Source organism: Temnothorax nylanderi, unplaced genomic scaffold (genome assembly GCF_030848795.1).
Source record: "Temnothorax nylanderi isolate EJ_2023f unplaced genomic scaffold, tnyl_v1.0 TNYL_tig0137_pilon, whole genome shotgun sequence".
NCBI classification, from domain to species: domain Eukaryota; kingdom Metazoa; phylum Arthropoda; class Insecta; order Hymenoptera; family Formicidae; genus Temnothorax; species Temnothorax nylanderi.
Genome location: NW_027249199.1, coordinates 442,622 through 462,954, shown reverse-complemented (window position 1 = coordinate 462,954; position 20,333 = coordinate 442,622). Strand labels below are relative to the sequence as shown.

General features: G+C 42.9%; 2 protein-coding genes across 2 annotated transcripts; one reads left to right on the top strand and one right to left on the bottom strand.

Moving 5' to 3' along the window:
* On the top strand, positions 1–18,401 carry LOC139777068 (uncharacterized). Its single transcript, XM_071714263.1, has 2 exons — positions 1–100; positions 12,872–18,401. The coding sequence occupies exon 2, from the start codon at positions 12,992–12,994 to the stop codon at positions 15,425–15,427; it is 2,436 nt and encodes an 811-aa protein (XP_071570364.1). The 5' UTR covers positions 1–100; positions 12,872–12,991; the 3' UTR covers positions 15,428–18,401.
* Mrm2 (Mitochondrial rRNA methyltransferase 2) lies at positions 18,387–20,276 on the bottom strand. Its single transcript, XM_071714269.1, has one exon. It carries the CDS (start codon positions 19,231–19,233, stop codon positions 18,493–18,495), a length of 741 nt encoding a protein of 246 aa, XP_071570370.1. The 5' UTR covers positions 19,234–20,276; the 3' UTR covers positions 18,387–18,492.
* Positions 20,277–20,333: the final 57 nt, after the last annotated feature.

Genomic DNA, 20,333 nt, shown 5'->3' with positions numbered 1-20,333 from the left:
GGAGTCAATCAAGCAACCGGTATCGCAGACCAGATGAGAGCACGAATGGATCCGGCCGATCGCCCAAAAAATGAGATACTAGCTCGAAAAGTATAACGAGGTATGGAATCGCTATTATATATCTGACATCGTTATACCATATTGCATTTTTTTGTCATCCCGTAACGGACATTGTTTTCTATGCAACGTCCCAGATATACGACGGAGAACGACGAACAAATAGAAATGACGAATAAAGATTGTAATTGACTGGCTGGCTTTTTCCGCCTATCAATATGATATATAAATTAAGACACTTATTGAGTTGCTTGTGAATTAGCACAGCTCATCAGGGATACTTATCAAGATTATGTTTTTACTAGACGCGTTTGTTAGCGTTTCTCCTACTTTTTATTTCCGATAGAAAACAAACGCGGTTTCTCGGTTAGGAAGAGCAGCGAGTGGTGCGGCGTGTAGAGGCAAGGTGTAAGCTTCTTATCTGCGGCTCGTATTGTTTCCTGTCAGTGAGAACCGTCTTCGTAATGCATTCTCCAAGCTGGAATAACGCTAGACTTTGCAGGATGCGCCGGCGCGGCGGCACGTCGTAAAACCAGCGTCGGCTGGGTACTTGGCGCAGAAATAGTACGACAGCAATAATACAAAGTTGTTGATTAACGGCGAATCCTCGATCCTTGGTATTATTACACTCGAAGCATTTAAGGAATATTAATATGTCACCTGCCGCGACGCGCTGGAAAAATCATTCACTCTCTCGTGTCGTTGCCAAGAGTAGAGACGAAATATAGATGTCCTGAAAATGTCATTGGGAAGATATCGATGCCTTTTTAAATGTGAGAGGTAATTGCTGACTCGCGCGTAGCGGAGATGATTGCAAAACGCGCATGATCGGCGATTTGCGCGGAGACCTCGGTTTTTCAAGAACGTTCAACCATCTGAAGAAGACACGTACGCTCGCAACCTTGAAGATGATGTATCTTCGCATGATGATGTAGTTTCTTATAATTCTCACTTGGAAATCTTCTGTTAAGAAAATGCTAAGGACTGTCGTTTTGAGAATGAATGAATCTGTCCTTCCAATTCTCAAGTATTACCTATAACAATCGAGATTTGCACGACTTCTCAAAGTTTTAATTGTTCGCTTCCAGTTATATCTTCGGGGAAGCGACTGGCATTTAAAGTTTTCAATAGGAACTAATATTCTTCTAGAAACTTGTAATATTCGCGTGCTGTAAGTCAGCTTTGTTACCTGCCCTAGGTTCGTGATAATGCGACGTGCGCTCAGCATAATTTCGAAAGACCCGATAGCGAGAGCGAAAGAGCTCGGGGGCTCGGTGGCTGGTGCTGAAGGCGAATTCGATCCGATCTCTACGAACCGACGAGAGATACGGCGACGTCGAGCCGTCGCGATAAATTTCGGCACGCTTTTTCTCTTCGCTTCATGTACTTCCAACACGAGCGATCGCGCGTCATATAAATATATTTTTACAGCATATCGGCGATGGCAAGGGACGCCGGACGCCCCGCGACGACGGCGACGCTCGGATTTAACATCTCCGCCGTCTGCAGAATTTAGCACCGAGAACAAATGTTGTCTCGAATTATTTATTGTGTGCGTTTTCGAGGAAAATCTAGTATCTTATTTTATGTTTTCTTTAGAAAGTGAATATACCGCCTAAGATTACACGATCATACCATATGAATTATTTGCTTACTCGATCGCTTTTAAGAATGAGACAAATAACAAAATATATATTAACTTTACTTTAATTATAATATTTATTACTGATAAATGAGAACTGAATAAGTTTTTATTACACTGCACTGCCGGATTTTGTTGTAAAAGAAGTCTTTGCAGTACGGAGTTGGTCGAAAGTTTTCCAGACAATTTTCCTCGAGTACTTCTAACTGGACTGGCGTTTATACTTTAAGCCGCGAGAGCCACGGAGAAAGAAGCCACATGATCCAGCAGTCCAGACTCATAAGTTAGCCTCGGGAGCAGGTGTCTACGATTAACGTTATCGGAGACAGCGTCGATTTCTGTGCGTAGTAGCGAGCTTGGCGGCATGCCAGAGCCTCAATTCTTATACGACTCGGACGAACTTTCGGCCGTGCCGATTATTACCGGTGCGTTTTCCAACCTCCTTGGACGGCAGCCAGACATGTTGCAAACGTGTACTGGAATTCCCGTTGCGGACCTTCGAGTCGCGCACGCGATATGTCACGGACTCCGCGACTCGTAGCTTCTACGCGGGCGGACTCCGACACGTTCCTCCGAACACGATTTCCGCGGCGAGCATGATAACGCAGGAAATATACAGGGTGTTTCGCTGCATTGACATAAAACGGTTATAATCGTTCCGCACCCCAAGTTCTAGGGTTTTATCGGTGATAAAATACTCGTAAATTTGTAAAAACTTAATAAGCGGAGTTTGAAATATTTAACATTTCGAGGGACATTTTTCTATCTTTTACAATGTAATTAATTTCTTTTACTGAGATATATTATCTCTTGCTTCTAATATCGACACCGGGAATCCCCTTTGAGGACGCACGAAACGACGCACGAGCGAGTTCGCAAGCATATGATTCCATCTCGGCGCGTCGGCGTCGGCGGGATGGTGCAGCGACGGCGGTGAGAAAAATAAGACGGTGAAGAAGAAGAAGACGAAGAAGAAGGGAGCAGAAGCCGCCGTCGCCACCGCCGCCGCCACCGCCGCCGCCACCGCCGCCGCCTCCGGGAGAGGAGGCCTCGAGGTCGCGGCTGCGTAGTTCCCTACGGCTGCGGCTCCCACGAGCTCAGCCACCGCGAGTGTATATATCGCCGCTTTCCAGATCAGATTCATTGACCCCGCTGAATCTCTCGGAGCGGAGACTCGGCCGCACGATGCTTTTTCCTCCGTGACACAAACGCAACCGGCCCGCGGCAGCGGCAAAGCGAGAGATCGGAACGAAAAATATATGTATATATGTATGGCTTGACTCGCGAACGAACGATACGTAACACGTACACAAGCCCAACGCTGCGTGTGCATTAACGCACTGAGTAAATCTAGCGCATACAAGATTAAATGAGTGCGCTGAAGAAAACGCGCGCGGGAATGAAAGGAGGCGATCCCCCGCAACGATGTGATACATTTCTGAGAAACGAGACGCCGAGTATAAAAGGAAGAATGAGAAGAGAACGGAAAGAATGGGAGATAATATGATGCTTTGTAGAAAAACTCAGTATTTTCCGCGCTGCGTTTGAATCTTAAATTTGAAAGTTTCCTGGAGATATTCGCGATTGTATGTGTATGTGAAATATTTTATGAAACGTCTCTTCGAGGTAGATATTTCTTCTCCCGAACACGATAGCGGCTTCAACTAATTAATAATGATTTTGGGTAATAAATACAAAAATTATTATCTCATGTTTATACGCTACACACGTGCGCGAGACGCCGAGACGATGCTCCCGGGGATTTTCGTCGTGATAGCCTAAATGAAGGTCAACGAGCAGAAATATATTATGACAGATAATAAATGATGCGATAAACAGGAAGAGCGCTCTATATTCCAGGCGCGAAGCCAACTTCGATCTTCGGATTCGAGGTGAACGCACCACCAGAAGACACAAGACGGTAACTGAAAGAAAAAAATTATTGTCTTATAATTCTGACGACGATCCATAAACAAAAGTGGCGTGCACATTGGACGTCTCGTATTACAAGTAGGTATATCAACGAGCGATTTGGTCACTTTTCGATGAACTGCCTCTGACCTTGCGACGAAATAATACCGAGCACAAGACATGCGCGAGAAAGATACTTTCATGAAATTATTGGAAGAGATATTACGTCCAGGTTGTGTGCCACATATAACTTTTTTTCTCTCAAAATCATTATATGTCCTACTTAAGTAGCATTCATTACTTCCATTAGTAATTTGAGCTGTAAAATTTCTTATTTATCCTTCGCAGCAGTATTCTTCTTTTTATGTATGAGTGTCCTCAAAATTACCCATTAAGCATAGCTACTGATTCCTTGATGCTACTTGCCATTATCCTGCAGCAGAGCACATAATTTAAATGCTCTCAATTCTAATCATCTTTGTTCATCATCAATGTTGAGATTCGCGTGATTATTGACTATCCCTATTAAATCAATGATCACTCATTGTCCCAGGACGGTTACACGAAGTCGAATATCGGGCCAAAAGTATGTCACATCTGCTCGTCGCTTCGAAGAAAATCCCGCTCGCGTCTTATTAAAAGCCTAACAGCGAAGAATCGCGGCGGGCGAGGCCGTCCTGTAACCGGCGAATTACGGTATCGCCTTCGCTTTAAGCAGCGTCGAGCTTAATTCCTCGTTTAATCGCGCGCCAATTACATTAGCTGGCCGCGCCTGCCAGGATACGATCCTCTCACTACTGACAAGCCGGTCAGCCTTCGCGGTGATATGACGAAATTTCGGATTCGTAGCAAAAAGTCGAATCGCTCGGCGAATTTTACATATATCAAGTTCCAAGAGATATTTTTTTCACAGTTGAATAAATACATAGTCCAATCTTTTCTTTTTGGCTTATTTGTTTCGACAGGTTGAGCCAGTCAACTTAGTTACTCCAGCTCTCTTGAGGCGTGATGTACTGACAACCAACAACCCGCCTCAGATAAAGGTCGGAAAGTTTTACACGTGTCAAGTGCAAAAGAGATGCTTTTGCATAACATTGAATAAATATGAATCTAAATATGAGTCTCTCTCTATTTTATTATCGGCGAGGTCTGACGGTCTACCCGTTTACCCCACTCTCGATGTCGTATATAAAAGACTTTAATAAAAACCTTTTAAATAAAATCACATATAATAAAACGGAAAAGGTTATTTATTTATAAATACACCTTTGGTCATTATTATTTATTTATTAATATGTAAGACTAAAATAACTGACTAATAGACATTGCTCTAACATTGAAGCCAACATTTATAGTATTTGTAGTTTGAGATAACGCGTGATCTAAGGCACCGATTACTCCGGCGTGGATATCCCGTATATAAGTCCGTCGTGAAAATTCAGTCGCGCGAGAAAAAGCGAAAGCTACTCGATTGAACAACACTCGTGCAACAAGTACGCAAGAAATGGTAGTTGTTCGGTCGGCGGAGTGCATCGGGTACGAGATGTATCGGAGCTAGGATACAGCTATGTAGCAGGACCGAAGCCAAGAGATACGCTCTGAAATACATATGTATGTACGGCCACGGTCAAACTGCACTCAGATAAACTCAGCCGGGACGCATCGGGCTCCGGGATACGTACGAGACCAGACAAAGTGCATGCCGTCGGAGATGTAGGGGAATCTTAGCGGAGATACACCTGCTGTGCGACTCTCGTACCCGAGAGTCTCGGCTACGGGGTGTCTCGGAAACGCTCGTGTCGCACTTTTAGAGTTCTATCGCGCGATTTATGACCTCGATACATGCTTCCCTCGACGAAATTTTAATCAGAGGACACTACATTCCCTGTCTGAAACTTGCCTGAGAGGTGGGAACGTAAACGCGAATGTGTGAATGTGAGTTTCTATTTGAAACTTTCAGTTGAACTTTTAGATTTTCGAAAATGTAAAGTTATGAATTTATATTCAGTTTGTAAACTATTACTGTAACTAAAGATTGCTTTGCTTGACTAAAGACTATTTTTGACAAGAAGTTCCAGTCCCTCTGTTTTTAAACGTATGTATATATACACAATATACCTGCGATATGCAACGAACCGATGAATGCAGACTGAATAGAATGCATAATATTAGATAAAGCGCGTCTGGAGCATCACTTAACTTTATCGCGAAAAGAGGATGAAATGTGAGACATACTTGCAAGTAGATCACGCATTCGTTGCTGATATTTGATACCAAGTCTTTAATAGTTGACTTATTCTTAATGCTCTCTGTCACCGAACGTGGTCGAGAACTGCTACGAGAGAAATCAAGAGAGACGCGGATTTACTAATCACCCGAGAAACGCCGAGATTACAATCCCGAGGAATGCGCTTAGAGCTGTCGTTTCGAAAAACCGCTACTCTCACATTCTAGCTACACCGTATTATATTCACGCGTGTACAGATTTGTGGTTTCTGCTAGTACCATTTATCTACCGCGAAGTCGAGCTTGATTTTAGTAATTTAATCGAGTACTCTTTTCATCTCGGCTTTTCATCTCGCAATCGAAATCGCATTGAGTTATAATAAAATACGATGGCTCCATTTAAAGTTTTATGAAAACGGATATCTACCTCTAAGAGAAAAAGAATTATTCGAGTTGTACGAGCGCGGCTATCGTACGCTGAAGTATTCAGCTACTGAAATGCGGCGTCTTGATTGTACCTCGAAATAATCTGAGCGTGAGGATTCATTGCTTCGCGTTATTGAATTCGTTCTGCCGGCGTTGCGTTATTTAGGGAGAGGTCAACTCGTAGTGAATCATCGTAGATTCGAGCATGGACGTCGTTCGCGAGAGGAACGACGAAAGCTGAAGAAGACGCGGTCACCATTGGTCATCTCGAGGCCATTTAAACCGACTGAGAATAGTAACTCGGGATAAACCCCTGCACTCTCCGGCTATATAATTTTCTACACGGTGTATCAGATTGATTATTCCTTTCAGCTACATATTTCTTAACATATTTGTGATCACGCGATTCAACTGTAACAAAAATATTAAATAGGCATTTTAGACTTGGCAACTTCTCGTTATATTAGTTACACACAGTACATTGAGTTAAAAATCAATGCTCGGGTTCTGCAAAAAATTCACAACAACTATCGAGATATGATAAATAATATGCGTAGTATTCTTCGAAGTGTGTACAATGCGGCGCAATCGCTATCCGCTTTGAGTAACCCGAATGCGAGGCGTGCAATTGATGCATTTGAAACATCACTCTGCAATTGTGCGCAGCCTCCAAGAGCAATTGCGTCACGACATAATGAACCATATTAAGAAAATACAGACACTTTATATATCTCTCCTTCTCGACGAAACATATACAAATAACACGAATCAAGTCGAGTAAACATGATCTGAGATTGGCTTAGGATTATTGTTTTTCACTGTATCTCTCTGTCATTACGCCATTTCGATAAGATTTATGAGTTAAAGAAATATAGTTTTAATTTGCCACAAATTTTAACGGATCTTCTTTATTTAATGATTAAATTGACATAATTGTATCGACTGTGTATCAATTGTGTTATATTACTTTTTAGATTAATTTGTAACATTCTTAAAAAGAAGAGAATCACTTTTACTTCAAGAATTTATTTATTGGCTACTCGATTATCTTTTATATCTCGGTAAATTATTCTGTCTTTTTAAAGATTGCCTAGGAAAAAAAATCCGAGTGTAATCGGACCGAGAGAAGTTCGGCACGAGTGATAATTAACGCATCTGGAGCGCCGGAGTGTAAATGTTAGTGTTATGGATTATGAGAGCAGACGCAAGACAAATATACGATGTTTTCTGTGTCGGTGGCGGCGGGAAGATTAAAGCTGATGGATCTTTATAGCCGGTTTGTCACAAGATACTAAAGTATGTCTTTAACCCTTCGCGCGGTTCTGTGTCAAGATAGATATTGCTTACAAACGTTTATCTTTATATCTTTTCGCATATAATACATATGTTATACATCTATTTTTCAATCTATTTTTTGTTTCACGTAGATTTTTATGAACGTTCCCGTAAAGCAATTGGTTATTATAATTCGTAGACTACTCTTCAGGTTTTCCGTATTAAAACACTAGAGGAAAATTGTAGTACTGAGCAACACCAATGACGTTCAAATAATTGCAGAATGCTTGATATCGACCTATTTCTCAACGTTATCTCGGATCGCGAAGGGTTAATCATTCTTTACTGCCAGCTGTGGCCAGATTCGCTAAAGCAACAGACGTTTTCGCGGATCGGAGAAATTTAATGGTCGTATTGACGCGGATAATTGTAGTGGATATGGTGCGAATTGTGCGATAATGCATGTTAGGAGAAATCTTTAATGCACCGCTTTTATTAGCCCTTTTTCACACGTAATGTATTTCAGATTTTGTTGCGTGCTAATTTCTTATTAATTATTCTTATTAATTATTAAACTTTAAAATACTTTTTACTTAATTGTATTTATGGAATATTTATATAATATTTTTTTAAATTAAAAAATGTAATATATAGTATCTCTTTCTTGTGCATAAAATATTTTTTCTTTCCTAAATGAAGAAAAGAATGCAGAATTTTTTGCTTTTAACTAGATCGCCATATTTGCTGAAAAAATTTATAAAAACCTAAAGAAAGTCTAAAGAAAAACTTAAAGAAAAATCTTAAAAAAAATTTTTAATGCCAGCATAATGAAGAGGGTTCGAAAACGCTTTTATATGAAAAGCGTAAATAATAAGAAATACCGCAGTTAGATGGCTCATAATTAATCTTCTTCAATTCAATCAGTATTTGATTGAATATCTATCTGGCTGCAATTAAGGCTTAAAAGATTTAAACAACGGAATTCATAAACGCTGAATAATTGAATCAATTTTCTACCGGTCAATAATCTTGTTGGCCAATCAACGTCACGTTGAAATTGACTATAGTGCCCACGTCGTTATCGTTTAATTATAATCTCCTAAACGTTGAAGCGTAATTAACGGATTCTCCGAGCATTCCTCCCTCTCCCTCGTTTTCTATCTCTCTTTGTTCTCCCTTTTCGTCGAAAGTACAACCCTATCGGAGAAAGCTTCCGATACAGAAACGCTTAGCGGTTGGTACATGAGCAATAAAAGTTGTTGGTCATTGACAAACGGATAACGAATTGCTTGCGTGCTCGCGTAGGAAATACTCTCGTCATCAGCTATCAGTGAAACGACCTAAGTACTCGTCGGAATGCATGAACAATCATCGCCGAACCATTCTTTGCTCGTGCCCCCGGTCTATAAAATATAAAAACTTTCTCCCGAGCCGGTATTTTTATTGCGCTACGCATTCGAATTCGAATGGCAGAACGGTTCACGAAAACACATCCAGGAAATTATCTCGAAAAACACGTGTAATATAACGAGTGATAAATTATATACTGCCATACAAACATACATATAGTATATGCAAAATAATCGACACGTCTAAAACGCATAAGATAAAAAGAATTAACTGTCAATAAATATAACCAGACCTATAATCATACTTTGCATGCATTATAAAATCAGATAGTGCTCTGTAAATAAATTTATTTTTAAGAGAAACTCTTGATTGGTCATAAATATCGCTCCGTTATTTCTTTACGCTTTTGATCTGACATTCCGTAAACATTTCCACTCGCATGCCGGAAGCTATTAATTAATATGCGCGCAAATTAAACGCCATAAAATTCTCATTAATTCCTCACTCGAGCTGTGCTCGATAACACGAATAATATCGAAGAGGCAGGGAGCGAAAATGTGACGGAATAGAGCTTTGGCGCATGGACGGCGAACAGTCGGAGCTGAATCTCGAAAAAGTCTCATCGACATCCGATCTCTTCTCTCGCGGCAGGCTTGAGTTCGACGTTATTAGGCTTAACGTTCTTTATATATAGAAGCACGTATTTTCGCGAGATAACGCACTCGGGATCCTTCGTGCCGTTACGACGGACGGTCGCTTAATAAAGTGTCGCTTCGCGTCCGTTAATTCTCTTTTGGTGACCTCGAGCAATATCGTGTCCGGTAAACAAGAACTTTGGACATACTATATTTTATTTCGCCCTATCCCGAATCACTGAATTTACAGCTGGATTACCGCGCTTGCGTTCGTACGCGCCACGCGGCATTAAACGTGATATACCTACTCGCTTCCATATTTTTTATTTTCCTCTTCGGCTACGCGCGTTGCACGTTTTGTTTAGCAAACGAACGCACACGCAACCTCGTCGGACGAAGCCGAAGATTCGGTCTTTTTATTCAAGTTTGCTTCGATCTTCCGCGAGATCGCCTGGAAATTATATTGCGTGAGTACGTTCATTATTCTTCCTTCCAATAATTGTCTGATATTATGACAAAATAATTTTTCTAAACAACGTTTCACTTATCTGTTTACTTAATTCGTTCTCACTCTGACATTCCGTTTTAATTTTCGCCAAAGAGCCAAAGAGTTCGCTAAAGAGATAATTCGGCAAGATTTTTCTGCTCGTATTAACATGTTCGTGCATGAGCGTCCACAGCGTGTCGCCTTTTATTAGCAAAATACGCTGGACCGATTTAGCGATTGTAGCTGAAATAGGCTATAGAGGATAAGTACTCTAGTTTAGTGATCTTACCGCGATCGGCTGCAATCGAGCGCCCTTACAGCTCGCTTAACAGAAACACTTCCACTTGCTTACGTTACGCGTCGCGGGATAGGATCGTTCCGAAAGAAGGTGCCGATATCTCGCAACGGCTATCTCGGGAGGCACGTACGTACGAGAGTACTTAATTCGTTCTCGCATAAATCATACCACCGGCGGTCTTTTTCCCCGTTATATCGACATGGTCCCGACGCGCGATAACGATTATCGGTGTTTCACGTTCAAAATATTCCGCGTCTCCATTCCGAACGTATATCGGCATCGGCGATACCGAGCGTTAATCCAACTCTCTGGGCTGTCAATATCGTGCCGCGCGCGGAAAATCGCGTTTTCCGTCGTCGTCGGTGAAATTATTGCGCGAGAGGCGGCGAGGTAACATCGTAAACGGGTAAAGCCAGACGATGGGCGCTTCCTACCGCTGTCTGCTGACATTTACCTCGATGTTAACGCATCGACTTTCGTTGATTGGAAAGGCTGATAAATATGGTCGCGCGAAAGACATTCAATCTTCCTACGGTCGTTACGCGCGTTTATATTTTATGGCGTCAATTTCAGTGCCCGGTGGGACGCGTTGAACTTTTTGGAATGCTAACGGGCACGCTCGCAGGAAACTGTATTTTACATCTTGCATCGGGACATGTTCATAAATTGAGTCGTTTAAGCCCTACCTTCGCCGCGTGATGTGGACACGTCGCGGTCGTGTCAATTTGTATATCTGCCTTTTCTCTAAATTTCTTCAGCGTTTCCCCGCGCTGGGATTCGCAACACTCTCGGGATAAGCTGCCCGAGTAATGCATTCGTTTCTCTCTCACCGGAAACGAATAATTTACGACGCTTGCGTTTCTTACGGTAAAAATTGATCTAGATTGCACGCACCGTCACATTTATTTTGTTAAGAACTATACCAGGCGGAAGAGAAGTTCCAAAGAACGCGCGCCTCTAACTACTACATATATTTCGCACAAATTTGTTCTGTTGTCCGATCTCGAGATAGTCAACGATAAGAATTACCCCCCGGTATGAATAACTAACAATAAGATATACGACATTTCGCGGCTTCTCATTCGCAACGCTATAAAGTATCCGCGTCGCTCCTGTTATTGCTACTGAAAATAGAAGGCGAGAAGAAGACCCCTGGAATAAGACCGGCGCGTATTCCCGCGAGGCGACGACACGTAAACGATCGGGAAGTCGATTCTCGTATTTGTACGTCTTATTCACGAAGCAGACATAATCCCGGCGTGCCTGCCTAACGGTAAAAACAGATCGGCGTGCATTCACTTTTCCTCGCTGTGTGTACGCACACTCGCAGGCGCATTATCCAGCCGGCATATGAGGCACGCACTTTGCAGCGCACGCCTTTTAAGGATATATGCGAACGGTAACGTGTCAGTGCCTAGTAACAAGCCGAAACACATTGTACTTCTCGAAACCTCCGAGAAATACAAACGGCGGTATCACGCGATGCAATTGCGTACGTTTAATTATCCTTTTATCCTTTTACGTACGCTTTATACGCGGAAGTCTCGGTTAAAAGCGAGATATAAAAGTAATTGAAGAGCGGAAATGGGGGACGTCAGATGAGCGCTGCGTTCTGATTTTTTTTCTCTACCGACGCATAGATTGTGCAATAAAACGTATGACAAGTTATAGTCTACAATTATCGCTTTACAATATAATATACTTATATTAAATATTTAAATAAAATTTAATTTAATTTGAATATTAAAATATCTTTAAAATTTTCTTTTATATGTTCTCTGAATTATGGTATAATTCTGCTATATGATTCGCGGCCAAGATTCGCTGTCGGTTTACACATGTTCCCGCAGACCATCATATTCGCCTGATGGACATATTTCAGCTGTATAGCTCTTCCTTTCTCGCTTATCGTTACTATCACAGTAAACTCGACGATTAATTGGACGTTCGTTCGGCGGTCGAGTAAGTTGATAAAATCGGCAATCGATTTGTGGCACGTATGTTATTGTGGCATAGTATGTCACTAAACGCGAGGAGATAGGAGTGTATCCCGTGATTTTTCCATTACGAGCATGCTCCAAGAGGATCGGAAACAACTTTCACTCGACAATAATAGTCGACTTATTCTTTTCCGCGTGTCACGCTGCGCCCTGGTCTATGGTTACCAGTCGTTTCGAAGTTCTCTTTCTAATTATTCAAATCATATGACTCGTAGAGACAGATGGAAGCATTTCTAGCGGCACTTTAGAGAGACGATCGAAGCAGATGCGCAACATTCTGAGAAATTCCTGTGGAAACTCGCGCGGTCCTAAATTGCCCCGGGGGAACGATGCGTTCGGTATATGCGCGTCGTCGGCTAAGTGGCGTCTATTAAGATTAGAAACTGGGTTAACATTGCTCCTTGGGATGAGCCGCTACTTAAGTGAAAGCCCTGGCGGCTGAAGTTAATTCATCGCCGCGTTGCGCAAACGTATTGCTAATTTCTCCGCTCGACCACTTAAACGCTCACCACACGTGTAAGCGCATAGAAAACATATTAATTTCATCTTCCTATCTGTTGGCAGACTGATCCGATGGTTCCAAGAACGAGGGACAGGTGACAAGCAAAATCCAGACGAGCGTTCCGAGATATATTTCCCGAATTCCGCGAAGAGGCTTCGATTAGAAGCAACGAGGACGAAACGATGCTGAGCCTACGGCGAAGGCATTCTCGGTGGAGAATGTTCCCCGTCTTACTGTTTCTCGGAATGATCTGCAGTGGCGAACTGGCGCCTATCCGTGTACCTGAAGAAACATCGTCAGCGACGTCGTCGACACCCAAAAAGAAGGACATTGGCTCTCTGATCGACCACTGGGAAGGGTGGTCGATCCTGATGGACGCACAGAATCTCCAACCCAGCATGGACCACCCTGCCCCTTTTTTACGAAGGATAACGCCGAAGAGCGTGTTCATCGCGCCGGTGTTACCCGCCTGCGCGGAGGGTTATCACGCGGACGAGATGGGCAGGTGCGTGAAGAGACAGATAAGCATTAACGCGACCGCGCACAAGAACTTTCTTCTAGAGCGACTTAAACTTATGTTCGGTAATGCGCAAGCCTCCAAGAATAACCAGAAAAAATCAACCGGTCCCCTGCAGCTTAATATCCCTCTGGTGCCCGACATTAATCGTCCATTGACGAACATCCGATTGGACGAAATATTCTCGACAAACGAGCCGGTCGCGGTACCAACTCGCAATGAAACTCACTTTACGGGAAGCGAAGAGAAGACAAAGCCGCACGAGACGACTCTGTACGAAGTGAAGAACGACACGACCCTGGACGAGGAGGAGTCGGCGTTTTTTCTTGAGAATTCCAGTGTTCACGATGTTGAAAAGATTGATCGTAAATCTCCAACGACAGTTTCAATCGCGGAATTGATCGAGGAGATAAACGATACCAATTCCTCGGAAGTAGTGGACTACAAGATCTCAATAAACCTGAAACCACTATTAAACTCTTCAAGCGTGAACAGGGTCAACGCGAGTGACGGTACGGAAGAAAGCATCCCGATGGCGGAGAAGCGGGAGAACTCCACTGAAACGCCGCCCGCACTAGTGCTGCTGATCTCGCCTACAAAATTGACAAACGTAGTGGACGATCTGTCGTTAACGCAAAACGATACCGCCGAACAAATCACGCAAATGTATGACGTCACCTCGAACACTACCACGAAGGACAGCATCATCGTCGAGGCACCGGACTCCACCGCGCTTCCACCTGCGAAACAACTGACGTCGAATCCGCTGGATGAGCAACGAGATAACGAGACATACGCGGAAGACGAATTAACACCGGAGACTTCCAAGCCGAACGAGTCGCAGGAAACGGATTTCATCTATGATCAGGAAGAGGACGACGGGGATTATCAATACAGCACGGACGTGCCGGACGATGAAGACTCGACTGAAGGTGAGGAGATCTTGAAGCATGGAGAGGCCGGCATGACGATTCCCACGCGAGACATCGAGCAATTAGATCGCGATCGCCATCAACGGCAGCGAAATCGAACCGCAGATCTACAGAAGAAGATGCTCGATATAGGCGATCGAGTCATGATCCGCTTTAACGATTCCGCACCTACGGAGGACAAGGACGAGGCGGGGAGCAATGTCTCCAGCGAAGTCAGCATCGACGGTGACTTCATTCTGGAGACAACGATCCTGGACGTGAACACCGAGAGACTGCAAGTCACCACTCAGTCGCCGCCGGACGTGACGGAAAAAGTCGTCAAGGATAGCGAGAACGGTTCCAAAGAATCGTTCGGCAAGAATCCCGATATCGTGCCGGAAGTCGTATTCTCTCAAGACGCTCACGGCGCGGCGTCCACCAATTCGAACGGACGCGAGCGAACCGAGCAGCTCTCTACGAGGATCGAGAATGAGAGGAACGAGGAACTGGAAGCTGCGCCTTCCTCGTCCGAGTCGCTGTTGTACGACTCACCGGAGGAAGACCCGATAACCGAGATCCACACGATCAACGAGAAACGATCGGACGCCAAAGAGAGCGTGCTGCAGGAAAGTTCGAAGGACTCCCAGTCAAACGTCCCGGTGAGCAGTTCTAAACAGACTACGATGAATCTCGACTCCACCGAGGATTTCGTGAGATTTCCCGATTACATAAGGCAGCCGCAACAAAGTAATTACGTGAGGTTCCCGTCTAACGAAGCCAACAGCATACACAGTCTGAGTTATAAGCAGAACTCGCGCTATCCCGCGGACGACGTCGTCCCTTACGGCGGCACCAGCACCAAGAGCAGCGTACCCACGCGTCAGAAACCAATTTACTATCTGACGGCGTCAAGTTGGAAGCTGGACCGATCGCAACCCGATCACATCCAAACGACGGCCAGCGAGAGGCAGAATCGGAGATCGGATTTGATGCGTTTCTGGAGTAAGATGCCGCTGATCAGGGATCCGGACATGTATCCCTATCAGGACGAGGCGACCGACGACGACCAGAAACAATTCCACGACCGATTTTTCCGGGGGCGATCGTCGCGGAGGTTGAGCCCCTTCACGGAGACGTCGCCGGGGAGCAGGGTGCCAACGCAGAAGCGAAGAACGCCAATCGGCATGTAATTGTCTTCACGTCGCTTTCCTTTGAAAGAAAGCTTTAATGAACTGTGTTTAAAACTGTGTCAAATGACTTGAGAAGAATTCCGAAATTACGTGTGAGATAGTTCGCGGATTGTTCGCCGCGTTTAGATCGCTATCGTACGAAGATTTCGAAGAAACAAGATCGATGAGGAGAATAGTTGACGGAAGATATTCCGCGACAATCTGTTGGAGAAGTTCGAGAGTCGGCGGTACTACGTGTATCGCGTCTAGTATTTTTTTTTGCTCAGCGAATATGTTGCAAATATGTTGGAAACTTCGACGATCTCAGGAGGGGTGATCCGGAATCTAAGTATCTTCCCTGGTATTGCCTTCCCGATTCTCGTGTGAGAAGAAAACTGGACTCGCTAAGAGCGGAAGGAAATTTAAGAAGCGTACTTAGACATGTATTACATTTGCGTCATATCGTGTTGGCGATTTTAAACTCGTATCTGGGAAGACCTTTTCGGTGAAAATCTCACGAAGAATGCGTATTAATATCTATGCCGCGCAATTAATAATGATAAGGATTGGACAAAGAAAATAGCAAGTAGCTGACGTAAAAGATTCGTGCAATCGACAACGAATTTTAATGAGACGTGCAGCTTTCTACGGAAAGTTCGAACTGCATCGTGCATTTCAAAATAAAGGCATCGAGTTGCTAAGCGTCGGATGTTTTTTGCGAACTCGTTACATCTAAGCGATAACGAATATTGAATTGCATGAAAAATATACGTCGCTCTTTCGAACGGTAAAGTCGATCGAGAGGATCGATTTGTTCGAACTAATATTAATTAGGCTAACATTTACGAAACAAGCAAGCGAAAGCTGAGATTTTCTACGGTACCAGAATACGCTAAAATAAAGTAGAAGAAACACTGCCCGAAATAACTTTTAAAATTTTTTTATGAGTAATTTTTTTACATTTTTTCGACTGTAGAAATTAATAATGATCCACACTTTCGTCACATATTTGATTTCACGTACGATATCCGGATCTCTATATTTTTAACTATCAATGTTTATTATTGTAATAATATAATAATTATTTTGTAATAAAATTTTATTTATAATGACTCTATTTTATTTTTCGTAATTCTATTATTTTAATATGAAAGATATATTTAATGGAAACATAAGTCCTGGTCTACAATAAGTGCTTTAAGCCCTAAGCCGTAAGAAATTGATAAATCACAGTAGAATGTGAGGAGAATACTCGACTGTGATTGGTCAATTTCTTACGGCTTAGAGCTTAAATGCCCTTAAAGCAAGGTTGTAGACCAGCACTAACGAAACAATCGTATTGAATACTAAATATGCGACGAAAATGCGGGAAAATGCGAATAAATCCTTAATATAAAATATATCGCTGATTAGGCTATCGCATGGTGAAATAGTCATTAATTCAGCCAAGTTTCGTGCGAAATATCGTTGATGAATCTTTATTCTCTGTGCAGCAGAGAGATAGTTATTAGACTCGTCAGTGTTAACACTAATTTCGAGATAAGGGTACATGAGCGGCGTTTACGAGCTCGCGAGCGATACGTCGAGCTCATTTACTAACGGAAGTGTTATTGAAGCACAGACTGATCTTTATAGTTATTATAGAGTAGTCGATTTTTGGTCGTACGAAATTTTGAGAATCGTGTTGCTCAGTAAAAAATATATCGTGCAGCATCAATTTCGTGCTCGTCGTTGTAATATCTGTAGAGAAAGACCAGCGAATCACTTCGAATTACACGACCTTTTGCAGATTCTTAAATCACTCGATTTTATAAACGACAAGCGTGCGCGAACGTGTTAGATCTTTTTACAAATCAATCACGAATTACATCTATATTAGCAAACCTACAGCGTAGAATAAGTGTTTTTGGTGTGACCTAATCGATCGTTGTTTCACGTCGATAGCTTCAAAGGTGATTTCGCTCGAGACAGGCAAAATTAGTGGTCGAAAAGTTTCGATGAAACTTCTTTGCCGTATTCGGCCTTGCCTTTCATCCACAAGGCAAGATAATTGCATTTTGACGGCAACATTATCGTCACCGATACCGCTATAATAAACGCTCCGGTTATAACGTGACACGCAGTAAGCAAGAATACTTAAAACTCTCTATTATTTGAATAATATTAATAATAAATCGACGTAGAATACTTTCAATGATTTTTATTGATGCGTAAATCGTAAAAGTCTTCTCTTAAAAGTAAATTAATTTTCATTAAACCTAGACGTATATTGGGCAATTAATTTAGAATAATATGCTATTACTTGTCATTATATGACACTCCCGGAATTTGTCACAGCTTTCTTTCCCTTAAAATCGAAAAGCTTAAAAAATATGGGAAATGTTTACATCAAATATAATACTAATTAAGCATTCTATTCAAATAATATTTACTAAATCCTGTTAACACTCGTATATTAAAATTGTCTAACGGTTTGCTTCTTTCATTTTAATCTGTTGCACACGGTGTTGCTAAAACCGCGGCTTTTATTATAACGGACGCTACCGGGACTCCATCCCAAGCATCGAGACATTTCGAATCAGCTTTTGTTATTCCTGCTAACGAACGCGATAACGAAGCCGAAAGATTTTTACGATACTTGACATTGTGCGGCCAGTAAGTCTACTGATCTACGTGCGTCTCAATGTGGTGTGTAATGTCTCTCGTACTATTTGAATGTCGATTCGTGTACATATTAATTTTTATCATTGAGAAATGTATATACGCATAGAGGCATAATGTAGGCATAATATAAATGAATAAGTGTTAACAGCAGAGCACAGTCCCCGATTGCGTATTAATCGTGTATTAAATCTTATTGTATTATTTATAGCGAAATATATCGATGTATATTGCATTTGTCGTGTTGTGCAAGGCCGCCTGTTAGATAAACGGAGTGAAAGGAGTTGTGGAAAAAAAAATGAATCGCATACGACGCCCGTATGATACCAAATTATCGTGCTCTTTTATTTGTACAACCTGTCCACCCATCCTCCACGCATATCCTACAATTGAAATATCGTACCTACAAAAACTAATCAACTGTATCAGCTCGTCTTGAGACCCTTAAACCCTCTAGCCAGGAAGAATTTCTCGGACGACTCGTCTCTCGTCGCGTCAGGCCTGATCACTTTCACGCTACTGTAAAACTTGGACAGATTCTCTTCAAACTGCTGCGCCTTACCACCGTCCCAGACTTTCACCACGAGCGTACCCTGCGCCTTACTGAACTGCACCGCGAATCTCAGGACGGCGTACGCGAGTAACATTATATTGTCGTGATCCATCTCCCTGACGCCGGACGCGTTCGGTGCCATGTCGGACAGGACAACGTCGGCCTTGTCCCCGCGCAGCATTTCGCTCAGAGCCTCTTGCGTCTTGGCGCTCGTGAAATCCATGTTCCCCAGAATGGTCGCGCCTTCCACGGGATAGAACGGCAGCCTGTCGACGGCGTACACCCTGCCGACGGGGTCCTCTCTCTTGCTGTGCGCGTTGGTCAGATTGGTGGCGACCTGCGTCCAGCTGCCGGGCGCCGCCCCGCAATCTATGACCGTCAGACCCGGGCTGAGGATCTTGAATCTCTCGTTGATCTCGAGGAGCTTGAACGCGCTCCTGCACCTGTAGCTCTCCTGCTTCGCCATCTCCACGTACGGATCGCGCAGCTGCCTCACCAGCCACTGCTGCGAGCTGTGCTTCTTGCCCTTCAGATTCCGCGGGCTCTCCCTGAGCAATGCGCAACCGGTGTGCACGCACCTCGTCCGCGAGACGCTCCTGTAGAGAGAATTCATCTCGGGACATGTACAATACAAAATGTGATCTAACCTGACCGAGCGTAGTTCAGGGTAAACGCTCGATGTCGAGAGACTTTTTGCAAATATCCAATGTCTATCCGTCACCAGATTGAGCGTCGTACATTGCCAGCGAATCGTTAGTGCGTACAAATCACGAGCTAACTAATCTCCAAGTAATTAATTGGAGGATAAACGTGTATGGAAAACAAACTGGACTCTGGGCGCGGCCATGTTGCCTACCATTGCCTACCGCGACGTTGGTTGTTGGTTATCAGCTGATCAACATCTGGTCAGTCGTTACTTCAGAAACTTGACGTATCGGCATCAAATGTATTGATCATCAAGAAGGATCAGTTCGGGTCTTTTTAATGAAATACGCAGATATTCAGATGCGTTACAAAAGATGTTATAAAAGAAAGTATCTCACTTCAAAAATGAAAATTCAAGTCTGCTCCTAGAATTGCTCGATACTGCACTTTCTGCACTCAAAACGAAAGAGATGCATATACAGACGTTGACGAGAAAAGGGAAAAAAATAAAAGGTGTAAAACAATCCTATAATAAACCTCGAATGAGAAACCACCGACGAGATATTATTAAAGAATATCAATATTATTGACTGTCGACATTTTTCGATCGCCGACATGAATACCTGAACAACTAACTTATTATTAAATTTGTGATTTATGTGACGAGATTTAATTAAGTTCCTCTCTTCATTATCGACCACATCATATTTCAGCGATTAAATCGATAAGTCAGCGACCGCGAGGAGGCACGAGGACGAGGCACCAAATTAAAGAGTCTGTTGTCTGTTTTCTATTGTTGAACTAGTTCAGAGTTTATCTCTTTTACTCCAGGTTGAAAAGAAAAAGATAAACCCTGAACTAGTGCAGCCAGTTCAGCAATAGAAAACAGACCCTCATTGCACGTGTTGGTGAAACGTCAGAATAACAATAAATCATAAAATATTACGTAACGAGTTAATCATCCAAATTTTGACACATGAAGTCTCATGAACTTCTAATCTAACAATAAGATCGTCAGCCTTTAATAACACTCATGCCTCGATGCCTCGAATAACGAGTGCACAGTGC